Raw genomic sequence first — 12,098 nt, 5'->3', positions numbered from 1 at the left:
CCCTATCCGATAGTATCCTCTATTTATTTATTATTTATTTATTACTTTTGATAGTAAATATTAATTAACCACATCTCTGTCAGTAGTGTCAGGTCTCTGACTCTATAACTATAAAAAAATAATCTATAACTATAACTTAGTTATAGTAGTATAACTAAAATATAGTATAATAATTAGAATTAGTATTATCAATAATACTATTAATACATATCGACATATGATAATTTTTTAATAATCATGATATCAATATTGAATATCATAATCTACTTAAATCTAGTCATCAGACTCTATAGTCTATGACTCAGTCTCAGAGTCTATCTCTATAATAATCTAGAAATTCTAGAATCTACATCATGACAATACATTTATTATTTAATCTACATTGTATATATTTTTTATAGGTCTACAATATCAAGTACATGTTATATCATATTATATGTGATATATATATATATAATATATATAATTATAATATAATGAATTATAATGATATAAATAATCATGTTCATAATATAGATCTAGACTTGTAAAACTACTAATAAATTAATAAATGTTAAAATACAAGAAAAGTAATAATTTTTCTCCACGTTGAAAAAGGTGTTGGTACGCTGTACCAGTGCATACCATCACGAAAAAGCATTGTGTATATATATATATATATATATTGAATATTTAAAGTTACTGACCAGTCCTGGATAAACACCATAGTTTCATCTTATTGGTATTTTTAGATCTTAGGCTGTATATGCTAATTAGCATGGTATTAATAGCTTGTATTTTTAATAAATTGTAAAATCTTTTTTTTTTCAATTTGTATTGGCTGCTGTCTCAAAAATAGTTAATATCCTGTCTGGCAAATTGTTTTTATATTTTAAAGTCCCTTTCACTGTGCTTTTTGTTGCCTTGTAAAATCCTTGAAGGATTAATGGCATGACATGGCATAAATTGTGCCGTTGTGCCAAAAAATAAAAATGAAATTAAAACAACCAGTTTTTTGTAAGTTGTAAGTTTAGTTTCAAGAAAAAAATGTGTAACTGTAATTATGTTAAGTAAGTCCCTGTCAAGCTTCTAGCATTAGATTTAAAAAAAAAAAATTAAAATTATTGATCAACTTTGTATCACCACTATATTTTTATTTGCAGGTCTTTCAAGTTTTATAAGAATGGACTTTGATATTCAGGTATGTTACATTTTTTTCAATATCACATATTTTTCTATATAGCACAATTACTTTTAAAAAGTATGTTTTCTTTGGAAGTTAAGTATGGTATGTAGTTTAATTTCAAGCTCCAAGGTACATTAAGCACTCCTTTCAGACCTTGCGATTTATTGGGCAGATGATGTAGAGCCATGTTCTATGGCTGATTGTTAACAAGGATGACATGTGGCCAGCACAACGACCAACCACCTTTACTTTCCCAAACTTATGGAGGTACCCATTCGAGTAGGTTTGACTCAGGGGCATCCCATTAATCTTGAAACTCAAAATCCCCAATCTTCACCAAGATTTGAACCAAGACCCTTTGATTCAGAAGCCGTGGGAGGCTGAGACCTACAAGCACGACCATGTCCAGACTGTGGATTGGCCACAGCTACATCACACACTCCTTTATATTAAAGAGAGAAGTACTGTGACTGTGAGTACTGTGACTCTTTTATCTCACCATGGAACATATATATCCTCCTTGATTGTCCCAGATACCAGGATATTTTAGAGAAATATTTTGGAACAGACCACCTCAAAACACTGTTTGATAATGTTGAATTTGGGAAAATACTGGGCTTCATCCGGGAGGTGGGGTTGACTACTAAAATTTGAGTTGAGATCGGGCAAAGTACTTGTAAATATATATATTTACAACAGATTTTTATTAGATTATACACATTTTTACTATTTTAGTTGTTAGTGAACCTTATTTTTAAAAACTCAGGTGTGTAACTTTTAGCTTTTGACCTATAAAGGGGAAGTAATGCTTGAGGGATTATTGGCACAATATGGCCTAAATTGTGCTGAAGTACCAAAAACCCAAAATATCGATTCAGAAGCCAATTGAAGCACTCTACCACTCAGCCATGCCTCAAAGGTACAATGACAAATCATTTTAAGAGATATGTACAATGTAATTCCAATTCTCTTCTGTTTATTTTCTCCTTTAAAGAAAAAGAGAAAAACAACTAATTTGCCATCATTCTTTATACACACATAAAATGTGGAAGTCTATAAATAGTAGTCTAAATGTGCATGGGTTACAAGAGAATTAGAAAGCAATTCTTTAACATTTTGGTTGGTGAGATAATGTTACTATTATTTATTGGTGATATAAAGTTTCAATTATTTATTGGTGAGATAATTTACTATCATTCTTTAGTGAGATAAAATAAATGCCATAATTGACCAATAGCACAAACACAAAACATCTTAAGATACACGAATAAAAAAGCAAGCATGAATGAGTTTAAAGTTTATGTATCTTTACAAAAACAAAGTTGAACAAAATTTTTACCAATAGCCTGATTTATATTTGTTTTAAATGCCCCTTCAGAAAATATACTTACAAAATATATTACAAAATATACTTACATCTACAAATCTGCGTCCCGAGACATGACGTTAAACTGCGCTCCTCTTTGCTTAGCACTTTTGGAGCTCAAAAGTGCCCTACTTCTTTTCTATCATTGTGTCTGCCTTCTCTTTTTCTCAGTGTGCCTTCATTACCCATCACTCTCCTTATCTTTAAAATCTCCCTACATCTTAGACCAGTCCGTTTGCCGTGGACTGCGACGGGTAAGTGGGTGTCTATCCAAGGATAAACTACCACAATACAGTACTTTGGCTATAAGTTCCTCTAGACCTGAGGCTCAGATTGCCCGCTCTGAGTCAACCGGCTGGTCACACTGAGCTACCAGCATAGGCAATTGACCTGCTTACAGGAAACATTTCTGAAAGATAGCATCAGTTTCCGAAGCTACAGCGCTTACAGCAGGAATGTTGAAGATGCAGAGAGAGCATCAGGTGGAGTCTGTATCCTTGTAAAGGACAGCGTCCCCCATGAGAGGGTAGAACTACAGACCACACTACAGGCCGTAGCAGCTAAGATAACCCTACACAAGGTTATCACTTGCTGCAGCCTGTATCTACCACCAGGCGCTCCATTAAACCCAACAGACATGGAGGACTTATTGAAACAACTCCCCCGGCCTTATTTAATCCTTGGGGATTTCAATGCCCATAACACTATGTGGGGATCCAACAATACTGACACAAGAGGTCGTATGCTGGAGGATATCTTCCTCCAATATGATTTATGCATACTTAATGATGCATCGCCGACCTACTTGCACCGAGGAACTGGATCTCTCATCGCTTGCACTTATGGCCGTCAAAGCATCAGAAAGCAGAAAATTTATAATCTGCTCCGACTTCAAATTTTCATTGCAAGCTTTGAGGCGGATGAAGACTGACATTCCATTGGTACATAAGAGCCTGAAGCTGTTTGACCAAATAACAGCCGACCATGGGATGTCACCTTCATCTGGGTCCCCTCCAATGTGGCCATTGAGGGAAATGAAGCCGCAGACAGAGAAGCAAAGGGAGCCCTAAATCAAGCGGTGTCAGGAACTCAAATTCCCTGCTCGGACCTGAGACAAAGTATTGCCTCTGCCATCTATCGAGAGTGGCAGGACCGTTGGGAGACGGAGACTCACAATAAACTCAGGTAGATTGTGGCGGATGTCACATCTAAGGGTCTGACAAGGCGTGGTAGCACGACCATGTCCAGACTTAGGATTGGCCACACCTACATCACGCACTCGTTTGTGCTGAAGTGAGAGGAGCCCCCACTTTGTGAAAACTGTGACTCTCGTCTCACTGTGGAACATTTCCTCATTGACTGCCCCAGATACCAGGATGTAAGGGAGAAATTTTTTAGAGCACACAACTTAAAAACACTATTCGACAATGTCGACCCTGGGAAGGTACTGGGCTTTGTCCGAGAGGTGGGGTTGTCTACGAAGATTTATGAATTGTGAACATGTAATATTTACATAAGATTTTTACCAAATTATTACATTTTTACTACCTTTACTATTTTAACTGTGAATAGACCTTGTTTTTAATTATTTAACTGTATACAATTTAGCCCTTGTTATATAAAGTATAAAGGGAGAGTGATCCTTAAAGGATTACGGGCACGACATGGCCTAAATTGTGCCGATGTGCCTAAACTCAAAACTCAAACTCTACCTTTACTATTTTAACTGTGAATAGACCTTGTTTTTAATGATCTAACTGTATGGAATTTAGCTCTTGTAAAGGAGAGTAATCCTTGAATGATTACGGGCACGACATGGCCTAAATTGTGCCGATGTGCCAAAAACTCAAAACTCATCAAGTGTTGAGGGGCATCAAACTAAGGATAAACTTTCTCAGTAAAAACAACACATTATACATAGATGAACAAACCAAACTACTATATTTGAAATGTAAACTAAAATTGAATTATTTTGCCACTTCGTTAATCTTGTATATTCTTTCTTCACTTAAATGTTAAGTTGTAGACCAGCTTGTATCAAATTTACTAGATCTGTTTAAATCTTTCAAGGCAACGCAATTTGGCACGCTTACTTTTTTTCTGGAGCACATGATACATGTTGTTACATAGTTGTTGCTTAGTACGCTTGTTTCATCTAGATCTAGAGCTTATAAATAAGTTGAAGAAGAATTGCAAAGTCAAAACCTAAGTAATTTCTAGGAGTTTGTGAAATTAATTTCCACTTCTGAGAAAACAAGTGCTCCGAACCAAGCTAGTTCCAGCCCGAATACGCACATGTCCCCACTAATACAAAACAAACTTATTGTAATATTGATTTCGAGCCAAATATTTATGGGTTATTTTGACAGTACACCTGACATCTCAAAACTAGATCAATTTTGGCTAGATGGTTCAGTTCTAAATATTGTCTTTATTTTCATATTTCTAACATTGGCGGTAAGTGATATGCGATCGAAACAAATGTGCGACTCCCTAATTGGCCTATTGTTGGAAACAAATAGATCTCGATAAAATTAGTAATGGTTTTGCGAGCAAGAAAGCACATAAGGCTTATTTGTTGTATCATTTTGTTAATTTTTTTTTCCAATTAGCAATACTTGAACAATGAAAAGACATTAGTTCGGGAAAAAATACATTTTTTCGCTGTTAATTTTTTTTTTTTTTTGGGGGGGGGGGGCATCATGGCGAGCTGCCGCATGTACCCTAGGTACGCCACTGATAAGGACGTAGCCATAGGTCTACGTTAACATTTTATGGACGTAACACGTAGCCTAATTTTTTGTTAAAGCAACGTCTATAATTTATAATACTATAAATGACGGTACATTCAGAAGCTTGTGGGTAAACTGGGTACATAAAGGCCTACACTTTCTTTTCCAGTTTTCTCGTTAACACTTTTCAGTGCGTTATGTAGTAGAGGAGGCTCTGTGTTACACGTTGGACATTGCACAGTTTGTTTTAATTCGTGCAAATCGCTTTTTAAAAGGTTTTGGTTATTCGATTAACGGATCTTGATTAGTGGTATAAGCTCTTGGTTAGTGTTAAGTAACAAAACACACGTCTGCAACGAAGTACTGCAACCTTATGAGTGTAGACTAGTTTGTCACATGGAAAGACTTGTCAGTTTACAATAAAGCTGCTCGGTGGGTAACCTGATTGTAACAGAGCCACCCACATAAGAGATATGCTCCTCGCGGACGACGCAGCGGTAGTGGCACACTCACTGGAGGAGCTTCAGTCACAAATGTCCAGCTTCTCTAAGGTTTGCAAAGAGTATGGCCTAACCATTAGCACAAAGAAAACTAATCTTATGGGACCACCTGCTACAGCACCACCATTCATCCTCATTGACTATAAAAAGCTAGATGTCGTAAACGAATTCTGCTACCTTGGGTCTACAATTCAAGGCGACCTGTCACTAGAAAAGGAGATCAAAAAAAACATAGGGAAGGCCGCATCAACCTTCGCTAGACTCCGACCAAGAGTTTGGGAAAACCAGAAGCTCACCACAGCGACCAAAATGGAGGTCTACAAGGCATGTGTTCTTAACACGAAACTGTACGGCAGCGAGTCGTGGACAAGCTACACAAGGCAGGAGAGAAAACTAAACTCATTCCAATTGTGCTGCCTTCGAAGGAAAAGAAAAACTGGTCGCCCTCACCTCCATTACGTTGATGTGATAAAAAAGGATTTAAAATCAGTAAACATTGATACTGACCATTGGGAAGACATAGCCTTAGACCGCACTAGTTGGAGAGAGACTGTGACCAAGAAAACTATAGAAAATGAGAAAACGTGGACCTCGATTCTTGAAGAAAAGCGTGCCACACGGAAAATGGCCACCAAAGCGAAAGCCACCTTGACATGCAATATATGTGGACGGGAGTGTCTTTCCAAAATAGGGCTCCACAGCCATACGAAAAGTGTTCGAGATGAACCATAGTCGTTTCACGACTGAAGGATACCAATGATGTAACAGGAGATATTTAGCAAGTGCTTTCTTATTATACAGCAATCAATTTTCTCCAGATGCAATCTCTTGCACGAAGTGATTCATATGGACGCATTCATTTTCTTTCAAGACAGAAGGAACCAGTATAATTACATATTTCGGGTAGCGCGTCTCAATACTGAATTCAAACACGCTCTCGTCCAATAACTTGTATGGACATCTCGGGAGAATGTTTCCTTTCTTGTTATTTTAGGAGCTCTTTAAAAAAAAAAGGCTATCCTCATTTTTTAACTGGAACCTTCTCGGTTATGTACCGGTAGTAGCCATGTTGTTGACTCACCACAGAGTGCGTTTCTATGCGAGCTGACACTGGAACAAAACCTTGAAGTGGATGTCTCTCTCTCTCCCTCTCTCATATATATATATATAGTGTGTGTGTGGAGATCAAAGTTATTTAGATTTATTTTTTTTTAAAAAGCTAATCGTTTGAAGCTGTATCGCTTGAGTATTCCAAATTATGTCCCCTGACTTCCCGTGTGGTCTTGGTCTCATTTGACACACCTGTGTCTATTGGAAGTGAATTTGTCTATAAGAAAACACGGACAAAGAATTCTATCTAGATCTATAAGTCAAAGTCTGAAACACTCGATATTTATAGTCCAAGCGTGTTCAGCACTGAACCAAAGAAGACATGTCTGGGCGAATCTATGTACAGTTATTTACGTTAGGTTTTGTGACGTTACCTTCATGTTGTCATTGCTTTTAACGAATATCGTGGTTTTACATTCTTGTAATAATAATGTTCTCCTATAACAGTAACGGATTAATTTGAGAGAATATGCTATTTCTAAATTAACACTAACCTACATGTATGAGATTTCACTATGCGACATCTGGAGGTTATTTGTTGTGGTGATATCCTCATGTTGTTAGGCCAGTAGCGCGTTCACTGTATACGATACTCGGGGTTTCACAGTATGTGTTGGTAGATTAATTAAGTAAAAGACTTTAATTCAAATGAAAAAAAAAACAGTTTCTGTTGAGGACCTGCTGTAGAGCGTGTAGACTGCTACGTCTGTGTTTGTGAATCATTGATGAGCTCAGTGGGGAACTTAGTCAAATTGGATTTTTTTTCTTCACTTTTCTGAGGTCTTTTAATTATCTGCGACATGGGAGACTCTTTGAACAAAGGGAAGGCTCAGCAAAATGTTGAGTTGTGTGTGACTCTAGTGAAATATATGGTGAGTTGTGGTCATTAGATCGAGGATTAAGGGCACTGGGGTGTATTTAGTTTTTGACAAAATATCGTCATGTGCATGGAGAAGTTGTTTGATTTTGTTTAGAAATGGCCTAAAACACTGATTCTAAGCTTTTTGTACTTTGTGATAGTAAACTTTGTGTACACATATACTCTAATTCTTTTTGGACCAATAGTAGACTTCTATGTCTCTCACTGCTATGTAGCCTGTATCTTTTTGACTCTATCTATTGCACATCTTTCCTGTCTGTCACAATGTCTTGTCATTTCTTTCCTTTTTCCCTTGGTCAGCAGCATTTGACTGTTATAGTATTTTTGAGTGCCTCTTACTAAGTGATTGTGTTAAGACAGCATTGATAACAAAACCATTAGATTAGATGTACAAACATTAGACAACTATAACAATTTGAGAAATTCATTAGAGAGACTAAAACTAAGGTCATTGGTTTTCTTGGCTGATTCAGGCAACCTGTTTCTGATGGCGCTAGCGAAGAACAAATTTGTCCCAGCATATGGAATAAAAAATGTGCCTTTATTTTTGTGTTTTTCTGAATACTTTATGAGAATATCACACCATCTGTTTCATAATAAAATTTTAACTGAAGGGACTCTGTACTGTATGTTTTTTTTTTTCTTCAGTTTGGAAGTCCCGCTGGGATGAGTCAACTGATTAAATACTTTGAAACCCAGAGTAGGCAGTTGGACCAGCAGACTGTTCACCTTGCACCCGCTTCTTTCAACCCTGAGTTTGAGTCACTGATTCGATTCAAAGGTGTACCCATCCTACCACCTGCTGTGAGTTTTAAGGCTTAGAGACACTGATTTATTTTAGAGACACTAATACATTTTAAGACTGCTTTATTGATCCTTATGTAAATTTGTTGTGATTGGAGACACTTACACATTTTAGAGAAGAGACACTGCTACCTTTTAGAGACACTTATACATTTTAGAGACACTTATATATTTTAGAGAAACTTACACATTTTAGAGAAATGTACATAATTTAGAGAAACTTGTATATTTTAGTGACAATCGTGCACATAGAGACATACATTTTTGAAACATAATACATTTTATAGGCACTCATAGAGATACTTAAACATTTCAGAGACACCATACATTTTAGAGACACCATACATTTTAGAGACGAACATTTCAGAGACACCATACATTTTAGAGACGCACATTTCAGAGGTATCATACCTTTGAGAGGAACACATTTTAGAGTCGGCCTATCCTTTGAGTCTTTGAAGATGTAAATTTCAAATAATTTTTTTACTTGGTATGAAATTTGGAGTGTAGTTAGGTTTCTCTTTTAGACCTAGCTGTCCATGGGGCATCTGTCTTAAAACTTACTGTAAAAGGTATCTATTTTATGGACAATAGTCAGCAAGGGAGTGTTGGTAAGTGAAGAAGCATACGACTTGTATGTTCTCCAATCTCTGATACATTCCCACCTATGACAGCTCAGAGACTCATGACATTTTTAAAACTCATTTATCTTTTATATATTTGATTACTTCTGTGAATATCAGAATGCACTTGATGATGTTATAATGCTGTGATGATTTGATTCAGATAACTTCCAGTAGAAGGAATGAACTACAGCAACATAAAAAAGATGCTGTTTTGCTTGAAAAAAGACTTAAAGCCAGACATCATCAAACACAAGTAGACACATATCACAGCCAGGTTTGGAGATCGCTATTTTATATACCAATCAACTTGTCAAGCTCTGTAGTCACTTAACTTTTTTAATATTACTTCATTAATTTTGTTGAATCATTTTTTTTTTCTCTTTATAAGAAACATTGTAATTTTTTTTTTCATTGTAGGGTGGTCCCGTAGAAAGTACTTTCAGGCCAACAGCTCGTCAGCTCAACTTTGATGTTGATGTACAGCATGAGAACTCTCCTTCCAGCATTCTTCAAGACAGACTTGCATCAACAAGCTCTCTCAACACCTATGCCATTGCAGAACCTGAGATTGTGACTGAGGACTTTGGTTTACAGACCATCGACTCTGTCAGTTCAGAGTTCACTACACTTGATGAGAGCTCTATACCTAAAGTATTTAATGGTCTTGTTCTGACGTCTTTGAAAGAGCAGAAAATTTCATATGACTTAGATCGCCTTTCCAAAGCTCTTAATGTACAAGAACTGACATCAACTAGTGGCAGTGACTTGAGTGACTTTATTCCTAAAAGTGCTAATCAGAATTGTGAACAAATTTCTTTCCCTAAAGATGGAAATAATGGGGAGGAACAAACTGTTAGTTTTTGTCATGAGAGTCAAGACACTGTGGTGGAAGTATCGCCAGGGGACAACACCAGCACATCTGGATTTGTTGAGAACCCCCATCTAGAGCATACACATAGTAGTCCTTGTAGCTCCCCAGGATATGGGTCAGCCAACACCAGCACAACTATTGACAGTCAGAGAAGTAGCCGCAGCAGTCCAAAGTCTCTGAAGGGGGCTGTTCACTTTGCTTCCTTTGTGACTGAGTACAACACGAGGATAAGTCAAGCGTTTGATAAGCCAACAGTAATTACAAAAAAAATCACAGTTGATGATGTACATAGTTGCTCAGGAGGACACAGTGATCATGTGGTTGAACCTGTCATTGGTCATCTTAGTAACTCTAGGCACAAACATGCATTAGACATGAATTTACCTGATCCACAAGACAGTGATAAACAGCTTAACATTCCATTTCAAACATACTGTAACTCAGATACACTTTATGCAAATAAAGAAAATGAAAGTTCGGGACTCAGTAAATATTCTTCACATGCCATCAGGAAATTAAGAAAAAACAGCCATGGGGAAAAAAAAGTTATTTGCTCAGAAGCAAAAGACTTGCCTCACAGTGGTGACAAGCCTCATGTGTGTGAGCAGTCACTACCTGTGTTGGCCTTCAATGTTGTGCACCAGGCAGGAAGTGATGTTGAGACACCTGGATTGCATTTTAATGTTAATCCAGAACCACATTCCCATCCTTCCAAATCTGTATCTACCTCAGCCACTGCTCTGACTGACAATAGACATACATCTGTTTCTTACTCTCAAGGCTCCAGTGCTTCCAACTCTTTCACAGTTACTTCTGAGTCTAGCAGCAGTACCATTAAAGATGATACACCTTTGCAGAATGGTAATATACTCTCTAATTGTATCAAAGGTACAAAGGATACTGAGTACTGTGACAATACAATGCAATCTTCATCAGAAAGAACTAACTCTGATGAAATAGACAGGAAAGAGGGTAACACTCCAAAGACAAATTGTATCAGTGAAACCACTACTACTCTGCAAGAAAGTGTTAATGCACAATCACCTTATCAGACATTGATCCGAAGAGGATCCTACACACTAAGTGAGCCTTCACCAGCTTTGCTTCGTGCAAAGTCAAAGCTGGAAGCTGAAAAAAAATCAAAGGAGCAATCAGAGCTAGGCCAGCAATCTAAACAGCAAAAGGAATCCAACAGAAAGCCACTAACCACAAAACAGAGCTCTTTGAAAGTTTCAGCAGCTATCAACCCCTCTGGTAGTTCTATTCCATCCCACTCAGAAAGGGAAGGTAAAGCAGAACACATTAGTAAGTACTTGAGTCAAGTACAGTTCCAGAACTCTATGAACTTTAGTTGGGATGCAAATCAGCCAGTTCTGGAGAGTGAAATCAAGTCATTGAGTGATGAGATTCATGAGAAGGATTTGGACACTACTGTCTCAGTGTTAGAAGTTTTAAAGTAGGTTGAGAAATGATTTTTTTATTGTAGTTTTCCTTTTCAACTTCATACAGTATCAAAAATGTCTAAAGATAAAAAACAACTCTGAATTTAGTAGCTAGGTCTATATAGGGTGTTTATGGGAAAAGAATTTATCTCTTGTACTTTGACTCAAATTGCCACAACTATCCTTAGGTCTATAGCAGAAAGTCAAGGCAGCATAGAAACTATGACAGTAGAAGATTTATTATCACTCCATCAACAACAAATGGGTCAGAAGAGACAGGAACTTATCAGACAACAGCAACAAGATATGGAGGAACTTTTTATTCAACAAGTATTTCAATATTTTAGTCATTTATATTCATCTCAATTACTGGTTACCCTTTAATCTATTTCTATTGATAGTGTCTGTTCCTATTGCAAGAGAGAGAAAGAAATGACAACACAATGTTTATCATTCTTACTGCCCTTTTTTTTTAAAATGCAACAATCATTATGTCTTTAAAGTTCTCAAAATTATCATTGAATGATACTTTTTTAGTCACTTTAATTTAAATAGTCACAGTTAAAATTATAAAATACTGTTAATCCCATATAGCTGTCATT

At 36.7% G+C, this 12,098-nt stretch overlaps 1 protein-coding gene across 5 annotated transcripts in view; it reads left to right on the top strand.

Annotated features, from left to right (window-relative positions):
* LOC106054138 (uncharacterized) overlaps nucleotides 1–12,098 on the top strand; it is a 34,695-nt gene that overhangs the window by 17,307 nt on the left and 5,290 nt on the right. For 4 of the 5 annotated variants that reach the window (XM_056021346.1, XM_013209916.2, XM_013209899.2 and 1 more), the window contains 5 exons: nucleotides 1,143–1,180; nucleotides 8,402–8,557; nucleotides 9,344–9,457; nucleotides 9,601–11,510; nucleotides 11,685–11,826. In XM_056021346.1, coding sequence (XP_055877321.1) covers nucleotides 1,143–1,180; nucleotides 8,402–8,557; nucleotides 9,344–9,457; nucleotides 9,601–11,510; nucleotides 11,685–11,826 — 2,360 coding nt within the window. Of the gene's footprint in view, nucleotides 1–1,142; nucleotides 1,181–7,185; nucleotides 7,746–8,401; nucleotides 8,558–9,343; nucleotides 9,458–9,600; nucleotides 11,511–11,684; nucleotides 11,827–12,098 lie in introns of those variants that run through there. The other variant, XM_013209907.2, reaches the window with a different exon arrangement.

Source organism: Biomphalaria glabrata, chromosome 2, assembly GCF_947242115.1.
Source record: "Biomphalaria glabrata chromosome 2, xgBioGlab47.1, whole genome shotgun sequence".
NCBI classification, from domain to species: Eukaryota; Metazoa; Mollusca; class Gastropoda; family Planorbidae; genus Biomphalaria; species Biomphalaria glabrata.
This window is presented reverse-complemented; position numbering and strand designations above follow the sequence as displayed.